At 40.2% G+C, this 22604-nt stretch overlaps 3 protein-coding genes across 3 annotated transcripts; all 3 read left to right on the plus strand.

The window, feature by feature from the left end:
* The first annotated feature begins 7991 nt into the window (after positions 1-7991).
* On the plus strand, positions 7992-12487 carry gdf10b (growth differentiation factor 10b). The gene is made up of 3 exons (XM_026314766.1): positions 7992-8403; positions 9836-10737; positions 11138-12487. The coding sequence occupies exons 1-3, from the start codon at positions 8142-8144 to the stop codon at positions 11327-11329; spliced, it is 1356 nt and encodes a 451-aa protein (XP_026170551.1). The 5' UTR covers positions 7992-8141; the 3' UTR covers positions 11330-12487.
* A 2402-nt stretch (positions 12488-14889) lies between these two features.
* Positions 14890-16417, plus strand: gdf2 (growth differentiation factor 2). Its single transcript, XM_026316020.1, has 2 exons — positions 14890-15337; positions 15498-16417. The coding sequence occupies exons 1-2, from the start codon at positions 14995-14997 to the stop codon at positions 16415-16417; spliced, it is 1263 nt and encodes a 420-aa protein (XP_026171805.1). The 5' UTR covers positions 14890-14994.
* A 3165-nt stretch (positions 16418-19582) lies between these two features.
* Positions 19583-22017, plus strand: rbp3 (retinol binding protein 3). Its single transcript, XM_026316359.1, has 4 exons — positions 19583-20776; positions 20934-21124; positions 21351-21493; positions 21692-22017. Exons 1-4 carry the CDS (start codon positions 19583-19585, stop codon positions 22015-22017), a joined length of 1854 nt encoding a protein of 617 aa, XP_026172144.1.
* The last annotated feature ends 587 nt before the right edge of the window (positions 22018-22604 follow it).

The following is a 22604-nucleotide window of genomic DNA, read 5'->3' on the forward strand; positions in this document are numbered from 1 at the left end:
AGGGCACGTAAGAGTGATATGACAAGTGATTTATGGACAGCAGTGGCAAAATGCTAAAAACAGGATTGAGACAAAACGTGAGAGAGAGTAAAGACATGAAGACAGGAAAGTGGCGTAGGGAAGGAAGAGAGGAAAAATTACAGTATACATAGAGAGTGTAATAAAGTTAGTTGGTGCCAGTCGTCAGTCCATCTGGTCTATTAATGTAGAAAGTAACAGCCTCAGTGACTGAGGGATGATGGGAAAACGGCTTTCCTGTAGGGTAGCCCTTGAAGTGATATATAGTCGCGAGGACAGAGCATGGCGCTCAATGGCAGATTTTTCCTTCCTCAGTTAACCACAGTCATAAACAACAGGGGGGGGGCCTTCACTGTAACACAGAGCCTAACTGAGATGTGTAAACAGTTTTAACATGATATCTTTAAACCAGTTCTGTAGCACAATGTGACCACACTAAAGGCTCAGCATCAACTTCCACAACTCTTTATAAAACTATACAAAATTCAAAACTGCAAAACAGCAACACGACAACAAACACCTCATACTGTCAACAGTCAACTGCACCAAATAAGTGTGCAAAATATATTCAAGAGAAAGCAACATTAGAAATGATCCTAATCCTAAGCATAAGTCAAACAACCTCTAACTGGACCTTCTACTGCTCTAGTTCCAGTACATGCTAACAAACAATATTCAGTCATACATTAATGAAATGCAAAATAAAGCATTCCTTAAACATATAACAGACTATGTTTCTTAATTCCTGTGCATGAATCATTAACTACTAATGTGTACTTCACACACACGTTACTTTGGCCGTAAGAGAATTAAGTCTGTGTGCACAAATGATTCATTTGAGAGTGTCGTTTATCGATTTAATGAGCTTTAGATGTGCGTGTAGGTGCATTGTTGAACTTTGAACTTTGTCTCTACTTTCAGGCTTTATGCTAACCTATGTTGGTTAATCACCTCCCCAGTGCTGCTCCACACTGTACTTAAGCTTACAGACATGAAAGTGGCAGCCTGTAGTATTTTCTAATCTAATTCTGAGAAAAAAGCGTTTTTTTTATGGTGTTTGGGTGTCAGGTTGAGGACTCTGCTTATGTTACATGGTTGTGGTTGGCAATGAGCTGGTTACAGCTGTCAAGATTAGAAGGCTAGCAGCTATTCAAAAAGGGAGAAAAGCAGTTGCAAATAAAATCATAGTGGGCACAAAGATAAAAAACACTGACAGAACATAGTAAACGTCTGTTTGTATAATAATGTGAAGAAGTTTGTACAAAGTGCTGTTAAGAAATAATTTAAAGCAAATATGTATAAAATCAAACCACCTCAGACTAGTTATTATGAAATATGGAAACAAATACGAGAATATTATTTTTTTTAAAATGGCATGCCTTTTCAGAGTAGCAGCTTAGTCCTCTCTTCTAACAATACAACACCATAGTCTGGAGGTAGTTAATAAGCCGGACAAAGTACAACTTCTGCCCCTGGAGTTTGAAATTAACTGGAGCGCCCATTCCTATTGGCAAAGAAAGATATGCAATCATGGCTGGCTTTCAAATGCAGCTGTTCCAGAAGCCTGAGATGTGAATAATAGGTGCAATTTGAGATCGTTATCAATTTTTCAAATAACTGACAAACACGTCGTGGATGATTGTTCTCAGACGGGGGCCTTTGAGGAGGAATTGCCAAAACAGCTCTCTTAGAGAAAATTGCGGTTGAAAACACTCGAGGAGAGTGACCGCCATTTACTAATGCTCTTCTCATGGGAGACATTCAGGCTCATCCGTCACACGGTCACAGACTGACACTTGTTTTAGAGAGAGTTTGTATGGTTTCAGTCTCTGCTACAAAGCTTCCTACAACATGTTCTGATTGGAGAGTGTAAAATCTAAGAGAGTCCTTCAAGCTGATGGCACAGTAAACTTGTTTTTCAAAATTGCATGTTGGTCTGCCTGCACAATTTCAAGCCTTTTGCATCTGCCTGTATTTTGGTTTTTGACTTCATCACCTACAGCCTCAGTCTTTAGATCTGGTTTCTCACTTTCCTTTTGTGCAAAGGGATTTCCCAGACTCCTTGTTCCTAACTATAATGAAACAAAATTTCTTCTTTAAAGTCAATCTATCTTCTGGCCTGAAGCACAGTACATCACCCACTGGATCAGACAATATAACACAATGAGAACATAGCTTTGTTAAAGAAAGAAAAAAAACAACCCACAAAAGTATTTTCCTAATTGGGCCGCTTGAGAAAAAGCGTGTCAGGGCTGAAATCCATCACGCTGATTGCTGGCCGTGTCTGCGTGGAGCTACATGGGGGTTGTGCAGCATGGGGTTTGTTGGTTTGTGGTTTTGGATTCTGCACATGCTAGTTGGATCTCAGGAGGGAAGCCCTCGCGCGGCCGAGACCAGCTCATTACCTCGGTTAGTCATCAGCCCCACTGTCTGCAGCAGGATGATAAATGAGCAGGTCCTCATGTGTGGCTCTGACAGGCCCGTGGCACTGGGTCAAGCTGACATCTGTCGGGAGGCGCAGACAGCAGGGAGGCTAAGCAAGAAGCAGCCACACTTCAGAGAACCTGTGAGGGCTTTTTGGCAATTTAAACGCACCGTTCAGGGGTCTTCTCTGGCAACATAACATCCATCTCAAACAGTTATGCTCAATTTCTGTTTTACCCTGAGAATTGATCACCTTGCAACTGATAGTCCAAGTCTGGTTAATACTCTGTTAAGATAATACTGAGGTCTAATTATTTTTATTTTATTGCTAAAAAAAAAGTTGATCTTACAGGTTGTAAACAAACTGTTTTAAAGAAACTCAGTGTCAAAATAAATGATCCAACTAACTGTAAGCAGAAAACTACCTAAAATACATGGCTCAGATGTGTCCAGAGTTTTGTTGTACAAATTAAATTAGCAACTCACTCAAAAGTACTAACTAGCCTTGCAAATTGTCTTTATTTGTAACAATGTCGCCCTTTTTTCAAGCTGAAAATGAGAAATCTACAAATATATTCAGCTGTGAAAATATTCTGTATTTACAATATATATATATATATATATATATATATACATATTTCTTTTTTATGTTAAGAGCTTCAGGTCAATGTGCCGTGTAATTCATTCACATTTTGCCCCATTTTTATTTTTAAATTTCTTAGTGGAGACGTTTTTAGCTACAGACAATCTGTTTAAACAAACCTGTGCCGAGTTTCTTAAAAAGTGCAGAGTGCAGAGAAAAAGCTAAGATTTGGCAAGTTAGCAAGTCTCGTTTTATTTTTTACTTTGTACATAGCTAATCCAGCAATTGATCTTTCTAGCAATTTGGAGTCTTCTGGATGTGACCGTGTGTGATAGTGTTTCTATTTTTGTCTCACTTTAATCTCTGACTGAACACAGCTCACAGAACAGATACCTTCTTTCTGTTGTTTGCCCCGGGTCTCACCATTTCCCTCCTATCTCTGTATCTCAGCCCAGGAGAACATGTCATCACCAGACATATACACACACTGTCTGTGTGTCACCCACGAGACAATGACAACTCTTCTGGCAGCAGGCTGCCCAGGTGCTGCATGGATGGATAAATGTGGTTTAATTTTCCATATATGTGACTTGTTGTTTCTTCAAGTTGTGGCAAATTGCAGCGATTTGTGGCATAAATTTGTCATCCACAAGTTTCCCCTCTGACTCCAGCAGACATTCCTCTTTCAGCTGGCACTGCTACGGCCACTCGCGATGCTAATGCATGAGACAACCGGATATCTCCTGGAGGGAGCCAAGGGGGTGTGTGTGTGTTTGTGTGGACTTGTCATTCTTGCTTGAGCGATGTTGATGTGAGCTGAAGTGGCATGACTGTTGCTCTCTATGGGGGAGGTATGGCACAGAATCCAGACTAGAGCAGGGCATGGTGAGTGTATGTGTGTGTGGATTGGCTTGGCAGACGAGAGGATGTCATGGCCTTCAGACTCTCTCTCACACACACACACACACACACACAAACACAAACATCCATATCCAACAGCAGCGAGCATGAATGGTCATTCAGCTCCAGCCAGCAGTATGAAAACAAGTCAAAAGGAGGAAGAGGAGGAGGAAAAAGGGGGAAGATAAAGGATGGGGTCTTGGGCCAAAAGAAACATGGTGGGCTCGTCTGTCCTCCACTCTGTCCTGATGAGCACCCCAGGCAAATATTCTGTGAATGAGAGCATATTTTGCGGAGCTACGCTTCCATTTCACCCTGCGAATGAGAAGGAGGAGGTGATGGAGAGGTGACTCACCCATGATGTCATATGAGACGAACAATTTAAATTGAGTCTCAATGTACAAAAGAGGAGGTGAATCTTGGCCTGCTTCCTGGTCTGGTACGTCTATTACTGACTGCTAGTATGGTACAACGCTTGTGGTTCTCAGCAGTGCTCGCTCACTGCCCTGGTCAACTTCACTTTGCTTGTTTGCAAGGTCAAAGAAAATTCTTCCATAAGGTCTTTAACAATGCTCAAACAACTGTGGTGCATGAGAAATGAAATCAAACCTCAGTTCTCTATAAATTCATTTGATTCTCTAGACATATTACTGTTCATTTAGTTTTCTAACTAAAGCTCAGCAAGAAAGAGAAAGAACGTATTTCTCAAAATGTAGTTTACTTGACAAATCACAGCAGAGAGAAGGTAACAAAAGCTTTATTCGACCACTTTATTCATATAACAAGTTTAAAAATGCCACATGGAACATAAAGTTTAAAGCTTGCTTTTATATTGGTGGTTAAAAAGCTAATGACTATTTTTCTGTGCTCATTCGCTCTCTACACTCTCTATTTTGTTTCAGGAGCTACAGCGTACATTGGTAACAAGGGTGACGTGTGTGGGACACAGAGCCGGGGACACGCTGCTTTGATCTCTGGCAGCAAATCCACGATAATGAGGTGACTTTACGATCATTGAGGATTTACACTCATTGGATAACAGTTTTCAATTCAACAAATTATGACCCATGTCTTTCTAGAGCACAGGTCCAACATTTCTTCAACTTTTCATATGGCAGGCATGCAGTTTGCTGTGGGTGTGACAAACACTCATAAGGTTTTAAATTACCTTTGAAGTGGCAGCTAATAACCGTAATGAAGCAGTTCTGCTCAGCAGCTCCAGCTGGTTTGCCAGAGGAGTCGATATTGAGCTGGAGCTTTTTGGATGACATATTTCCACAGGGCAGGGTGGCACAATGGACGACAATAGCAGAAAATGTCAAAACATTAATGATGAATGTTCCCCAGAAGAAACGAGTACAAGGGTTTTTTCTGTAGAGCCAACACCTTGAACTATTCAGTAATGAATAGAAAGGTGAGTACAATGATGACAGTGTGCAAAGCCAGGAGTCACTGCATACATCATTACCACAGAGGCAATGGGCAGCGAATGACTGGCCTCTGTGGCCCATTTTTATCCCCCGGTTTTAAAGGAGATTTTGTTTGCCACTGTTTATGGTTTGATTGACACTTGTTTAATTACATCATCTGGTTGCACTCTCTTCTTCTGCAATGATTTATTGTCACCTGAATTTGTATTTTCTTCTACCAAAGCATAAATGAATGAGATGACAAGAACTTGTCATTTCAAGGGCAACTTCCCTGCCCTGTCTCAAGGGTGAATATAAGCTCAGTCTGTAAAGGATCTAGATCGTATACCTCTATGTGTAGATGTATCTGATCATGAGATTACTGCTTAACTTATTTCATACACTGTAGCTATAACTAAAACATACCTAAATAACAACATGGGTTTGTCGTTACTAACAAAATTAAAGATATTAGCGTATTAAGTATGAGCTTTGGAAACTAAAACTACTATACTGGTAGCAGACTGGAATCCAAACCATGACTTCCAATATTAAAGTCTCACCCTTAATGCCCCCAATCAAATTCCCTGTTCTCTTCCTTCTGTGGCACTTTGACAGCCACAGAAGGAGGCTACTTTCAGGGTCCCAGATGACAAAGGACAGATTGGTAATCCAGCCTTTTCTACATTTGCCTTCAAGAGTCAATCATTATTCACAATCTACAGGAGGCTGCCTATCAAGAAAACATAGAACTGGTCAAAGTAAGTGTCTGATAAAATGGTCCTGTTGTTTTCTGGATAGGACAGAAAAAGTGACTGACTTTTCATTTCAGTCTAACTCATCTTCCCCAATTCTATATCAATTTATTTTGAATCTGCACACAGAAAAACATTACACCATCAAAGAGAAATTCACAAGGGTAACATTAGTTTTTCCAACCCTGTGAAAAGCAATTAGACAACCCCATGCTGATGATAACAGCATTTGATTACTCCCTGGGTGGAGACAGATGCTATCTGGCTCTTTCATTGAAGTACCACGACCTTTAAACACACCACTGTTTCACTGAAGGGGATCAGAGTCCCAACAGAGTCCTTTATCTTTAATGTAGGACATGGTGGTGTCAAAGAGACCCTTGTGATCCCCTTCAAGAGCAGTAGGAGGTATTTTAAAAACTGTCTGACCTGTGGTGGCTCTTGCCTGCTGCCATCTCCCTCACAGGGAAACCATTGTGCAGCAAGAGAAATGCAGTAAGCAGAGGAGACCCTTGAAAGATGTAAGACAGATCTTTTCATGCTGTGGTGGGCTTAGTTCTTTCTAAATGAAGCTGTCAGGAAAGAAAATGACAATGCTTCACCTTTAGTCAGGACTACATGTTAGGACTACTGGTGCCTACCAGTCAGTCAGGTTCTCGCCCTAACACCTGTCTTTCATTTTGACAAGCTGTCTGCTACCCAGAGTCTGAAATAATCATCTTCATCGAAGTCTCCACATACTGCAGAATGTATGGCCGTGTTAGCTGCCAACTTTTTGGATCACAGCTTTCCAAAAACAGTTCACTTCAACTAGTGTACATAAAAGCACAGTGTTGGTATGCCACTTTGTGTTTATGGATGGTTTCACTCAAATTACAGAAAGTTTTGCAATTTTTATGCACGGTGCTCAACTCAGGTGAACACTAACACATTGATCTGTACTTTTGGCCAAGCAAAGTCCAAAAAGAGAAAGCCAATGTAGGCTTCTGTGGGTGCTGTTCTGCACCCATAGATAATAAATAATCTATGGTTCCACCATGGGCGTTTATTTACCTCCTTTGTTAGAGAATAAACTTCCAGATGGACTAAAATCCACAGTACAGAGAAAACAATGGAGCTGTGATAACCCTTGTTTCTGCGCTACCAAATTTCTATACATGCTACACTGGCTACAATATTCATCAATTCATCAATAAGATTATGCTTTTTCATTTTTCAATCAGTTGATGGGGAACTAGTATTGAAGGGATTGAAAATCTTAAAACAAATAAAAACAAAACTACCTGCTTGTCTACCACAAAAGATAAAACTTTTATTTTTGAAATTGTAGACAAACCCACGAGAAACAGATAGATGTAAACTGCATAGAAGAGATAAGTGTTTAACCATGATGTCTTGAGTAAATCTCCCTTTTTTTCGACTTAGTCCATAGATTCATCTTTTTACACATCTTCTACTCCCATCACCAGCCTCACTTTGTCAGCCAAGTCAATAAATAAATAAATCCTATTCCTTAGAAAGCCAACTTCTGGATAATTTGGGCATGAACACATCACACCAATCATGTGTATTTCTTGTAAATTTTATGGCACACTTTAAAGCCTCTGATAACATCTCTACGTCTGCCTATGGCTTTAGGATTAGAATTTAGTAATAGGGTTGAATGATGCTGCAGACTTTAATTGTATAACATTTACTGTAAATATATTCACAGTAATTAGTCTCTTGGGAAGCTCTTCTTTTCTAAACTTTGGTGCAAATCAATACAGTAAAGCAGCTCACCTAAAAGGCTGCGTGACTCTCGTTGGCTGTGCGCTCCGGGACGTCACCATCTGTCATTCAGCAGCAGCGCTTCATGTATGCGTCCATCCCCGGTCTCCTCCCATTGTGGAAACAGCTGTAGACCATGAACCGTTTAGTGCGAGTCTGACACGGATTACCTGGATACTGGAGAAAAATAAGAAAGGAACTATTGTTTCATTCTATTTTTTTACACAAAACATACAAAAGTTTATTTTGATTGGGAGTGTTGTTTTTTTTTTAACACCAGCCATGATCAACCGGGTTTTTCACATTCTGCATCTATTTCTGATTCTGGAGTCCATCTGGGGTAAACTCGTGTCGGAGGATCTGATTAGAGCCGTGCGTCAAGGTGCAGAAGCTGCTCCGGCTGTAGAGCAGCGCGTCTTTGCGCACGACAGCGCAAACCGGGACATGGTCTCCATCAGCATGTTCAAAGTGTACGAGAAGTACAGCAAAGAGCCGCAGAGCCAGAGAGACGGAAACACTGTGAGAAGTTTTAAAGCCGTACCGAGTGAGTGACCACACGGCTTTATTGTTTCCATAAATATGACGTTATCATGCTGAACAGAATCGGTTTATCCAGCCAAAATACAATAATACGTACATCTTTGCACGCAGCTACAAAAGTCGAATGTTTTACGGTTTTATTATTTTTTGCTTAACAATCAGATTAAACGTCCCTCAGATATATTTACTTACATTTTTGTTTTTTATCAACTAAAATTGAATGGGAATAAATAAATAAAAAGACATTGCTATATTTCACAGCTGTTTTAAGTAATTTTTAAGTATAATTATGTGTTGCCAAGTTCATAATAACTGAACACAAGCATTAAAAATGACATTTTTGTGTCTATAAGCAGTTTAAATATGATCCAAATGAATCAGCATAACAGCGTTTTACCTAATTTACCCCATAACATTGAATGTATATATATTTAATATATATATATATATATATATATTATTTAGGCTACTTGAATGAAACTCTAGATTACTGTAATCTAATGTGTTTTTGTTTCACATTTCATTACAGATTTTCACAAACTGAAAATGAATAACAAAATGCAGAAAGTTGAACTTGAGAAATAATACCAGTTTCTCATCTGCAGGACGTCCCAAAACATCCTATCAGCGCAGGTGTTTTGTCAGTTACACAGAAGCCTTTGCTTTGGTTTTGCGCTAAATATCCTCACCTCCATGCTCCGTCTGTGTTGGGATTTACTGAACTTTTTAAAGTCTTAAGCGCTGTCATTCCCCAGAAGGTGTAAGAGTCTAGGTAGAAGACAAGAGCCTATTATCACACCCAGACACTAGCTGCACAGCGAAAAGCCTCAGAGGAACTCTTTCTCCTATAAGCATTTCCATATGCCTATGATAGACTTACTGGACCGGTCCAATGTTTGTCTTTCAGGCTGTGGTGGAAGTGTGGGAGGTGAGGTTCAACTTCAAGAGTATAGAACGATCTAGATGAGGTTTTTGGTCATGCGTGAGGCAGGCACTTGATCGTGCTGTGCTTAATATTTTCCATGCTGCTGCTTGTGTCAGTCAGATGTGTTGAGAAACACTGTGCAGAAGATATATTGGATGCTTTTATTCATGTCAGCCACACAGGCCAGACTGAGAATGATAAAGCAGAGAAAAGAAGAGAGGGGGAAAAGGTTCAAGGCAGGAACTTGATCGCTTCAGTCGTCTTTATTGTTCATTTCAGAGAGAGATGCTCCCTCAGGGCTGCATCTGTTTAATAAAACATCTGTGTGGTTGAACTAGTAAGCACATTAGTGTTTATGAATCCATATTTGAAGCTTTTACAAAAATTAGAAAAACATGGAAGACAAGATGAAAATAAGATTGTTTTTCCCCTGTTTTTCCCCAAGTATCTTGACTTGAAAAACTTGTTTTACTGGTCTTTTCTTCTTCTAATCTCTTTTCATATTCCAAAGGAGTTCTGCACGGCAAAGAAATGTTCCAGTTCAACTTGTCATCCATCCAAGATTCAGAGATCATCCTCTTTGCCTCTTTTCACTTCCTCCACAAGCGTCACCACCAGCGACCGTGGCGTTCCCGAAGGCCTCGCCACCCATCTGGCAGCTTCCAGCACCCCCATTCTCCCTCCACACAGCTCCTCTTCCATGGATCATCCACAAACTCAGCTTTTGCAACACTACTGGGAAACATAACTCTGGCTCCATTCAAGAAAGGCTCTTGGCAAACAAGGGACATAACAGCAGTGGTGAAACATGCCAGGGATGTCAAAGAGCTTGTGGTAACAGTGGAGTTTGATATAGGGTTTGGAGTGGCTCGGGTAAATCAGAGGAGCCCTCAGGGACAAGAACGCCTCTCTCCAGCCAACCTACCATATATCTTGGTATACGCAGATGATCAAGCTATAGATGAGCCAAACAGTGTGGCTATGTCACTTCAGCGGTATGGGCCCTTCCCTGTAGGAGACGACGCATCCTCCTCTGCCTCAGCCTCAAGGATCCGGAGGGAACTTCACCTCCAGATCCAAACTAATGACATCCCAGAGGTTCAGTTCAACACCTTGAAGAATCATGAACTGTGGCAGAACACATATTTCCCTGCGAAAGCTAAAGCAGCAGTCAAATCGGGAAGAAAGCAGGGCCAGGAGAACAGCGAGGGCCTGAGTAAGCCCCAGGTGCTGAGCTTCGACGAGAGGACGATGAAGAAGGCCAGGAGACGACAATGGAGTGAGCCCAGGGTTTGTGCTAGAAGGTACCTCAGGGTGGACTTTGCTGATATTGGCTGGAGCGAGTGGGTTTTGGCGCCAAAGTCATTTGATGCCTACTACTGTGCCGGGACTTGTGGATTCCCCATCCCTAAAGTAAGAAACTCATCTTACTGGACTTACATTAACTATAACTGCTGAAGATTTTGACATTAAAACAAGCACTTTACAGTGTGCCTCTCATCCACCTTTTCACACACTCACACACACAAGCACACACACACGTAAGTGAGCTACTATGCAAAGTGCTAGCCGTACTTCCAAAAGCAAACACGGATCGATATATGTACAGCATGGCCAACAATCAGATTCAAAATTCTCCACACTACTCAAATGCTGCATCATAGATCAGGTTTTAAGTTTTCACTTCTATGAGCATCAATAAGTTGTTTTTTTTTTTTTCCAAGTGGTTAAAATTTCTGTCTTTAATTTAACAATTATCATGGATTTGTGTTGTTTTAATAAAAATCCATTCTGCCGTCACATATTTTCTCAGGTGCTACGGCCCTCCAATCACGCCACCATCCAGAGCATCGTCAGAGCTGTGGGGATCATACCGGGTGTTCCTGAACCGTGCTGCGTTCCAGAAAAAATGAGTCCTCTCAGTGTACTTTTCCTCGATCCAAACAGGAATATGGTGCTTAAGGTTTATCCTGGCATGTCCGTGGATACCTGTGCCTGTCGATAGGACTGGAGCCACTGAAACTGCAATCAATGCAATCAAAGACAGTGAAGAGGACATTAATGTAGACTCAGCACATAGCGGGAGGGTATTTCAGATGATTTATCTAAGAGTGCCAACACAAGAGGACGGCTGAGAATAAACTATACCAGCAATGGCTGTAGTTGTGCCTCAGTTTGAGAACTATTTTCCGATTTCCTGGACTAGTCTCTGTCATGAATGGACACTGACTCAACTCTTTCCTGCTTGTTTTGTGAAACAGATTTCATTAATGCATTTTTCTCCACGTGGCCCAGGTTAATAATTTTTCTCATCTTATCTAAAACTTAAAGAAGTGTACTTGACTACAAAAGTCATTATTTCCCAGTCCTTTGTTATCACATGTGCACATCTGGAGAGATCTCTCCCTGTTTCAGTAATGGATAAGACTTGATTTTCTCTGTTCTGAGCCTTGTTTTGGAATTGTATTGTACCTGATTTAGCTCAATAATTTCTGAACTCTTGTGGCATGAACATCTTCTGCTGATTGCTGCTGGCTATCAGACTTCAGAATTGAGTTTTGGACACATAGAATGACAGGATTCTGGACACAGACCCTGCATGGCAGCATATTTACAGTCCACCAAATTAACCAACCTTTGTCCTGTAAATACTGTAGTTACTAATGCAAACTAAATGGTACTTTTGTGAGAAACTATTTAGTTAAAATTTAAAGCCTCCTTATATGTTAGCAAGAAATGTTATTCGTGCATAAGAGGTAATATCTTCTTTCAAATATATTTCAGTAGTCATTTGTTTATAACTTATATAAAAGGAGCGGATTTTGTCATCAACTGTTTAAAGTAAGAGAAATGAAGAGTAAACAAATGGTGCGTTGCTGCCACCTGCTGTGCATTTTGGGAAAGTTGAACAGACATAAAATGTTTAAATCAAAAAGTTGAAGTACTTCCTATGACTCTCCAGAATTTCACCTTATTATATAAATATTGTGTATCTAAAATTATATGTACAGTTTATAATATGTACAGTAATAATGGTAGATCTCCATTGCATCTATAAAGGGGATATGTATGTATCAGCCCTTGTATAAATACACATGGCTTAAATGTTATTAAATAATAATATGATATGTGCTTTAACAAAACACAGACATTATGTATTGCTTGGTTTGGAAATAAACTGGATTGTACATAAAGTAAAAGATTGTTGTATATATGTATACCATATATGTATTTTACATAATAATCTGATTTTACACATTAGTTGTATTTTATTCAACATTCAGCTGATATTAGTCAAATGGTCAATAATGCTAGTTTTGCTATTTTAAAGAAATGACAGCCAATTGTATCAAAGTCTGAAAAATCTGTATTTACATTTCAATATATTAGATTTAATTCATGTTCATTTTTGTTTAGTTTAGCATTACTACAGTGCTGACAGGGAGTTACATTTAAATCAATGCAATAGTGGTATATATATTATCACTAACTCTGTTGTTCCCCTCAGCTATATGAAGTTTTTTTTTAGCACCTTTCAGCTCCTTGTTTTGGTTTTAATGCCCTGCAACTTTTTACTCTTACAAACAACAGAGGCACAAAGCTATCATCTAGCTGGTGACCATAGTGAAGCATTTAGCAGCTAAATAGTCAGGTATTTCCCTCAGAAGTTGGAAATCAAAACAAAATTACAAGGAGTTAGTCACTTTGAAAGAAGCTTGACCTCAAGCAAATGGTTGCTCCATGTCTACTGGACACGTAGCCAAATATTTGTTAGCACATAAACTTTACATGGTAATAATAGTGAAAGTGTTGTGTTTGCAGCAATAATTAAAGCTGTTTTGAGAACAACATGTTCTAAATGTTTCAGAGCCGTCCACATCATGATAACCAGTAAATTCTGAACTTCTTGCCTTGAAAGTAAAAGAGCTTTGACTATAGGGACAAAACAACTGGCACACTGGCCAGTGTGAAAAAAAAAATACCAGCATTACTGATCAAACAGCAAAGGCTGTTGGCCAAGCCCCAACATTTATTATTACATTATATTATATTAGGTTTTTACCACATATTTTCAACCCAGTAATGAGAGGAGTAAAGTACTTAAAAGAACTTTCTCAGTCTGGTTTCCCCTGCTGTGTTTGTTTTTGTCCTGCATGCCTACATTATTTGCTGTATCCACGCCAGTAGATTTTGTCGCAGTCTTTCATCATTGATTGACTCCATAAAGAGGAACTCTTCAAAGCTTGAAAGGGTCATAATGAAGGCATTTTCATGAAACCCGGCATGAACCAACAACTAAGCGACTGCATGAGTGGAAGACAGAAATTCCAAGATAGGCCGAATCGGGCCAATGTCCCAAGATACACTGGCTTATGGTTTGGTCCCAAACCCTCACAGGAACGCAGAGAGAGTCCTGCTATCCCATTATCCATCTAGGACTTACAGGATGTAGAGGTGGAGCATCATGAGCATGGTCATATGTTGATGTTGGCATTAAAGTTGCTTTCGCACAGCAACTGGTTTCAGCAGTTCGCTCTATTGCTTTGACTGCAGGAGAAGAGCTGCCACTCTTGTCTTAGTTGACAGCGCTGCTGCTGTACTCACAGTCTATGGTGATTCAGCTTCTTAAGTTTACCACATGTCATGACAACCACAGAAACTACAGTGAGGTAAACAATACAGTGCTTTGTGATTTCCCTGGATCATTACTCTCTTCCACTACAGCAGCTTAATCAAATCATGAGTGAACATTATCAGCTTCATTGTGATTTTTCATCTGGGACAATATATAGACAGAGCTGACTGTAGTTAGAGAAATGTGCTATAATAATAGTGTCACTTACTGTAGTTTAAGCCATAACTGGCTGTATTTACCTGTTTAATAAGATTATACTTGTGTAAAGTGTCCAACTGATTCTCCAGAAATAATTTATTATAATGATGTGAAAGGTGTAAGGTAAGTTAACATATATTCCTATTACAGAGGAAAAACAGTCTACAAGTAATTAGTTCTTCATCCATCATTAAGCTTAAAGCAGTGGTTAACAGCAGTAGGCTGACGCAAAAACTGTAGGCATAACTCAGGCCACACACTTGTTGCATTTGTAACTGAGGGGTCTGTCAAATAAATTATCTTCCTTATCAGTAGGGATTAGTCATCCATTTTGACCATAACTCGGTATTTGCAGGATGTGTGATCTCCACAGTAGAGCGGTTGGCTGCCAAATAAAAACAACAATAATCTTGGTGCAATGGATGCAATGTTCTGTTTTGTTTCTTTAAGTCGTTTTGTTTCCACTGGCCTCAACAGTTTCACCCTCAAGCTGGGAAAAGCCGTTTTATGGCAATTTCTGCTTGTCAGTAACCTCGCAGTTTCCAGCATCACCCTCATTATCACCAAGTGTTTACAGTGTCTTCATTAGCAGCTAGCCCTGATGATAACAAAGCTTAAAAATGGCATCAATGACATGATAAGCATGGCCAAGCCACTATTTTGGTTGACACAAGTCTCCCTGTTTACACTGGGAGCATGAGAGCGGACATCAGGACTGTGGTCCTTGTACGGGGGATCTTCATTTTCAAACCTTGCCACCGCAAAGTCTGTTTTCAAGCTGGGAAAGAGGTAAAGTTAGTACCAATTCAGTGAATTAGAAAGGATTTGATTTTAAAATGCAGAGCACTAGAGCATTTCTCTTTCAAGTGTGCTTGAGTCTGGTCATTTCTACTGGCTCCTGCACCTGCAAACCTCTCAATAATGACATCCAAAGTGAGGGATTCTACTCTGAGCTGTCAGAGGAGGACCTTCTGGAGGAAGAAGACATGGACTCGAGGATGGAAAACCTCTTGGGAACCATGAAGGAGGGGTTTTTAAGGAAACTCAACCTGTCAGATGTCCCTCAGGAGCACAGCAAGATCTACCCTCCTCAGTTCATGATGGAGCTCTACAACAAGTATGCCTCGGACAGCTTGGCAATCCCTCAGTCTGATGTCATACGAAGCTTCACTGTCCAAGGTATGTGAACAGAATTTATTTTGACATGACAAAGTAAGATCATTCATGGGAATAAGACATTCCCAAGTGTTAAAGTTCCACTTTAATCTATGTGCTTCCATGTCAGTGCATCTCAGCTGCTGTTTTAGAAAAATAATATGATTTTGTATCTCTCCAACAGATATCACTCTCTCTGGGACAAATGAGACAAAATCAAAACACAGGCTGCAGTTTAACGTCAGCATTCCTAACCACGAGAAAATCACCACTGCTGAACTACAGCTCTTCTTTTTCCCAGATGCTGGGTCAAAGGTCACATCCCATAGTTTTATGGCTACCGTTAAAGTCTATGAAGTGGATTACAATGATTTGACTTTCAGGACCCAACTACTACTTGGTAAAGATGTGACAGGCTCGCAGGACCTGTGGGAGACATTTGATGTGACCACAGCTATTCAGAACTGGATCAAGTCAGGCCAAGGAACATTGGTTTTTGATATTTTGGTGGATAGAAAGGACTGTGGGGCTTCTGATAGTCGAGAAGAAGAAACAGGTTGTTTTAATATGAGCACGTCTATTGGAGATAACACATCAGCAGCTTTAATTGTCTTCTCAAATGATCTTGGTAACAGAAGAAAGGAGGCAAAAAAAGAGCTAAGAGAGATGATCCTCCATGAAGAAGAAGCCATCTTACACTCAGGTGCCGACTGGATCAGAGGACAGCAGCTTCCAAACGAGATCCTGGAAGCTCAGCATCCACGGAGAAAGAAAAGAAAAGCAGAGAGGGAATACTGCCGGCGGACCTCTCTCAAGGTCATCTTTAAAGACATTGGCTGGGACAGCTGGATAGTAGCACCTCCAGAATATGACGCCTTTGAATGTCGGGGCCTCTGCTATCACCCTCTGACAGACGAATCAACCCCATCCAAACACGCCCTCATCCAGACGCTGATCAATATCAGGGACCCCAAGAAGGCCAACATGGCATGCTGTGTTCCCATTAAGCTGGACCCCATCACAGTTATGTATCAGGAGAACGGACGTCTCACTATAAGATACCTGTATGAAGAGATGAAGGTGGCAGAGTGTGGCTGTAGGTAGTTAGGCTGAGTGGTGGTGAGTGGTAGCACAGGTGATAAAAATGCTGCTTTTCATTCAAGTCATTCAGATGTTCACAGGTGATTGGTCGTAATAACACCCACCGTTGCCAAATAACCATTCTCATGTAACAGCGTACAGAATGTCACATCACTAATATAAAAAAATAAAATGTTGGTCATGCAATGCATAAAATAAAAGTTACTGTTCTGTTACTGTTCTGGAGCATTAAAACGGTGCACCATCTACAGTTTATGTTACTCCATTTAAATGTAATGCTAACAGAGAGGCTGAAACTCAAAAACTGCGTTGCCAATGCATCGTGATAGTAGAAACACCAACAGGTAAATGTGTAAATGTGTTATTATACTTCTATTTTCCATAGTACATACCTGTGCTGCACTGGACCCTTATAGGAACCTGCACCCTGCATGACTATTGGTAAGATTATGTTTTGGGGTTTTTTTGTTTAATGTTATCGCCACTATGAAGACCAGGGCACAGACATCTTTAAATTTTGTATTTAAAAGTGGTTATATGTACATACAAACTTAATTATGTCACTGTCTGTCTTTGTCTTACCTAATAAATATTATCAACAAAAGTACTGTAGTAAACATAAAAAATTGGTTTTGAAAACTACAATTTCTTGTTTGTTAATAGCATAAGAAGCCAAAGGATAATCTGTAATTTTATATAAATAAATAAATAATTGAACAATCATCGCCTTTAGTGCTACATTCATTGACAAAGTAAGCATGACTATAAGGTTTGTATGAGGGGCTGACGTTTGTTTGATTGATCTGACAAATTATACAGAATTTCTAAAACAGTTGCAATCTGCCAAATCTATAAGTAAGTTTGCTTCTGTCTGTGTGTAGGAATAATCAAGCAAGTTTTTACTCTACTGTGTGTCGCATGATGTCTCTAGGTCTTTCCCAACCATATTTGACACAAAAATCAAACAGCAAACAGCTCTCAATTAAAAGTCTCCTCAGAATTCATTGAATGTTGTGCAGACAACTTTTTCATTTGCAAATGAAATGTGAGTTGAATATGAGTATTTCAGCCTAGAAACCTGTATGACAGTCTGGGCAGTACTGAGCAAACCACAGCACAAGTGCAGTTAAGTTTAAGAGTAATGTGAGTGACTAACTTCAAGACATGCACAGCAACTTCACGAAAACAAGTAACATTTTTATAAAGCTTGTTAAAGGGACAACACCTGCTAGGACTGGATGAGTAAAATATTTGGTTTAATTTGCTCTCAGTTATCAAGATTACAACTGAGTGTAACATATTTTTTATCTGGTGCTGATACACTCTATATGTGGCCAGCAGGCATAGTCCCCTCTCCATACGAAATAGCTGTTAAACAATGATACATTTGAAAGTGTCACTTTCAGATTGTGGATATTTGCAGCTCTAGGATTGCCAGCTGGGAAATTTGCATTTGGGTGTGTGATCAAACATGCGTTCACCATTCTCTTCTTTGTTTCCGGCAAAAGCTTTAGTACAATTCCTTACACTTTGAGATTACTGTGGGCTTTATTTTTCCCATAGGTGTAAATCGGTCTTTCTATATTTATATATTTGTCCTGGTAAAATATAAAGAAAAAAAAAGAAAAGAAAATTGCCATTCAGACCAAGTCTTTTTTCTCACTGCAGTGTGTCAGTTTTGTAAACACTTGAAGTCAGTGACATGTCCTTATCAGAGCTGAAACGTCTGTGACAAGACTAATGAGGGAATATGTTGCAACAGACCCTGACACATTCTTCGAGATGAAATGTCTTAAAACAGCCCCAGTAATGAGCAAAGCAATCCCATCTTATTGTCTTTGAAATGCCATGAAAATTATTGGCTCAGTTGGCCTTTTTCATTAACGCATTGTTGACTCAGTCTATTTTTATCACTTAAGCCATTGTTGTGGTGTTTCCCTTCAAGTTTCATTGTCAACTTTTCATAGATGCTCAAATGGGAACTTTGTTGGTGGGGGGAGCTGGTATCTAAACGCCAATGAGTTCATGAGGCCAAACCACGTGGCTCAGGCATCTGGAACATGATTAAGCTTGTGAAGCATTTCATTTTCACACATAGTGACAATTACTCCAACATCGTGCACATCATCTGTGCATTCAACACCTACCTCCTTTGTGGCAAAGACCCAGGACTGTTTACTGTGGTCACCTGGTTGTCCTTACTGTTCTGGAAAAGAAAACAAACGTTCAACTGTTAACACACACACAGAGACAACATTTTCTTGTTTTCTAAATACATTACCATCAATCAAGCCCTCCAGACATGTGGTGTAGCAAAGAATGCCAAGAATTTAAAAATGGATGCATAAATTAAGGGAACATATTTACTTCTGAATAATTACTTAAGACCTTTGTGATTGTCATGCGGTATACCTACTGTTTTTGAATCATTATTTGCTTTTTTTTCCTTTGCCCTGTGTTTTTGAGCCTGTCGTAACAAGGTCTCTGCTTTTCTGTTGTTTCTCTCCAAAACCAGCAGAGGGAGCAAGTACCAAGCAAACCTAAATTTGCTATTTACTTTTACATCAGAGACTACTACCAACTGAACAATTACCATCAAATTTAAACCATTGTTAAAAAATAATAAAGAAGTCACTGGTTATGAATTATTTGTACTTAACTTTCCACAATTTAAGAGGCACTTTGCACTTTGAATACAAAAAACTGGCCACATATAGATCTGCGCTGAATTATCAATCCACTACAATGACATATTTCAAATTTTTCTTTTGTATTCATTTGAAAAAAAAAATCCACACATTATTTTCATGTATATGTACTTATATTCAAATAGGATGTATATTTTCACCACTGTTTTTAGATATTTTGCCCTCACCAATAGCTTTAACCAGTGCTCAGAATTCTTTATGTAAATGGAAGATTAGTATCTTTGGCAACACCTGCTTGTTACTACACCTACTTGGCTTGGTTGTTCTTGCCTTACAGAAGCAATCAAGATAATACGATTAGAGGTTTACTGTGGGGCTAAATCCTCTTCTGTGTACCTTAACAGAAGCCCTGCAGTGCAAACAGTGCCATTTGACAAAGAAGCTTGTCTCAGAAGGACGTTCAGCTTGTCAGCAGCCACTTTACTCATTTATATTTTTTTGTTCAACCAAACTGAAGACGATGGCAAAGGTTCTGTTCCTGGTGGCATCAATCTTAGTGTGGGGAAATGTTTTCTTTACCAATGCTTCATTTGCCCCCAGTCTCATTGTTGATATGGCAAACATCATCATGAACAATTATTGCTCACCGGAGAAGCTACTTGGAATGAAGGAGGCAATTGAAGCAGCCAGCAGCAACACGGACGTTCTCAACATCCCAGACGCTGAAACCCTGGCTAATGTCCTCAGCACTGGTGTCCAGACCACAATCAGTGACCCACGTCTGAAGGTGTCCTATGAGCCAAACTACGTCCCTGTGGTTCCCCCAGAGATGCCTCCCTTGCCCCCTGAGCAGCTCATTGCTGTTCTCCAAACCTCCATCAAGCTCGACATCCTGGAGGGCAACACTGGTTATCTAAGGATCGATCACATTCTTGGAGAGGAGGTTGCTGAAAAGATTGGCCAGTTGCTCATAGACCTAGTCTGGAATAAAATCCTACCAACTTCCGCTCTGATCTTTGACTTGCGCTACACTGGCAGCGGGGACATCACGGGAATCCCCTACATAGTGTCTTATTTCACTGAAGCTGAGCCTCCGATTCATATTGACAGCGTGTATGACCGTCCATCAAACACCACCACTAAGCTGTTTTCTATGTCCACACTGCTGGGAGATAGATATGACATGTCCAAACCCCTAATTGTCCTCACAAGCAAAAACACCAAAGGCATTGCTGAGGATGTTGCCTACTGTCTCCAGAACCTGAAGAGGGCCACCATTGTGGGCGAGAAAACTGCTGGGGGTTCAGTGAAAATCAGTAAAATTAAAGTAGCAGACACTGACTTCTATGTTACTGTGCCAACTGCAAAGTCCATCAACCCCATCACTGGCTCAACTTGGGAAGTTACAGGTGTGACTCCTGATGTGGAGGTCAATGCTGAGGATGCACTAGCTACTGCCATCAAGATTGTCAACCTCCGTGCCGAAGTTCCAGACATCATTGAGGGATCAGCAACCTTGATTGCTAACAACTACGCCTTTGAAGATATTGGGGCTGATGTTGCAGAAAGGTTGAAAGGGCTCCTGGCAAATGACGAATACAGCATGGTTGTCTCCAAGAACAATCTGGAGGTGAAGCTGTCCAATGACTTAAGGACTCTTTCTGGAGACAAGAGCCTGAAAACTACCAGCGACACCCCACCCCTGCCACCTATGGTGAAAACCTTTTTATAAGATTATTGGTTTCCAGTTGTTAAAGAAAATGTTATTGCCAAAGTTCAAACAGTGTAAACAATGTTTACTCCTCATAATAATGTACGAAACATACTTTTAATGCAAATGTTATCTTCATTTTCTGCATCTTTCTCCCCAGAATTATTCTCCAGAGATGTACATTGAGCTGATCAAAGTTTCTTTTCACACCAACATATTTGAGAACAACATTGGCTATCTGCGTTTTGACATGTTTGGAGACTTTGAAGAGGTCAAGGCCATCGCCCAGATTATTGTTGAGCATGTGTGGAACAAAGTTGTCAATAGCGATGCCATGATTGTTGATCTCAGGTAAATAATCACACTTACAGAGTAGGCCAGATCTATTCTAAACTTTTTGTGGCTATTTTGGTATCCAAATCATTGGCTAAGCTGCTAAGCACAAATACAGAGGTTGTAGTTGTTTAAAAGTGTAACAACCATCCAAAATCCACCTGCCACACCAGCCAAGACACCTGTATAAATGGAGCTTATAGAGTCTACCTTTTGTATGATTGTTCTTTAACTGTATTTACAGGAACAACCTTGGAGGCCCGACAACAGCTATTGCAGGCTTCTGCTCTTACTTCTTTGATGCTGGTAAGGAGATTTTGTTGGACAAGCTGTACGACAGACCATCTGGCACCATCACAGAGCTCCGGACCCTGCCTGATCTCACAGGTTACTTACAATATTTTACTTACTATGCAAACTGCCACAGACTCCTAGCTAACAAAGCGAGAGGCTGTCTGGAGAACACAGTAGAGCAGTTTACTCTATCCTCCTAACAAACAAACCCATTTCACTGTAGCACTAACTCTACCTTACCCATGTCACATTTGTAATCTTACTCTGCCTTCATGTCAAACTTGGCCTCAGGCACAAGATATGGCTCCAAGAAGAGCCTCATCATCCTCACCAGCAGTGCAACTGCAGGCGCCGCGGAGGAGTTCGTTTACATCATGAAGAAGCTCGGCCGTGCTATGATCATTGGAGAGACAACCGCCGGGACCTCTCACCCACCCAAGACCTTCCGTGTTGGTGATACTGACATCTTCCTCAGCATCCCCACCGTCCACTCTGACACTACTGCTGGACCTGCCTGGGAGAGAGCTGGCATCACGCCTCACATACCTGTCTCAGCTGACGCTGCCCTTGAGACAGCTAAGGGCATCTTAAACAAGCACTTTGCAGGCCAGAAGTAAATAACTTCCCGAACAAATCCAGGGGGGTCGATACCTTCTGCTTTGGCAGCCACATGGTATCAAATTTGAGAATATAGACTTGTTTAAGAGGTGAAGAATGTAGGCATTACAAAACGTAATCTGTTATTAATTCTCTCAAAACCTAAGCCATTTTAGCCAATTTGTACTGTAGAGCAAAGGTTCAACAGGATTTCCTTGTAGCTTTTATTTCTGTCAAATGATACTTAAGCTGTCAAAGGGTTTGACATGAATGGTGCTGTTAGCCAACGCAATTCATTTGTGAAGTGGGCGTGTACATGTTTGTGTCAAACATGAGTTGTAAAACAAAATAAAGTTCAAAAATTGCATTTTTGAGATTTCAAGAAACAAATTCAATAAACACACAAAAAAATGCTTTTCAGACGAGGTGGCTATTCATTTATAATGTGAGATATTTGGAAACGGGACCTCAATAAAATAATCTACTTGACACTCATATAAGAAAATAATTACATCCATGTACTTATTGTTTATGAGAAATGCTTTATGTCCTTTATGCAGTTCAGTTGTATTAATTTCAGGTGACACAGTAAAAGACAATGTAAATG

The sequence above is a fragment of the Mastacembelus armatus genome, chromosome 19, assembly GCF_900324485.2.
Source record: "Mastacembelus armatus chromosome 19, fMasArm1.2, whole genome shotgun sequence".
In the NCBI taxonomy this organism is placed as follows: domain Eukaryota; kingdom Metazoa; phylum Chordata; class Actinopteri; order Synbranchiformes; family Mastacembelidae; genus Mastacembelus; species Mastacembelus armatus.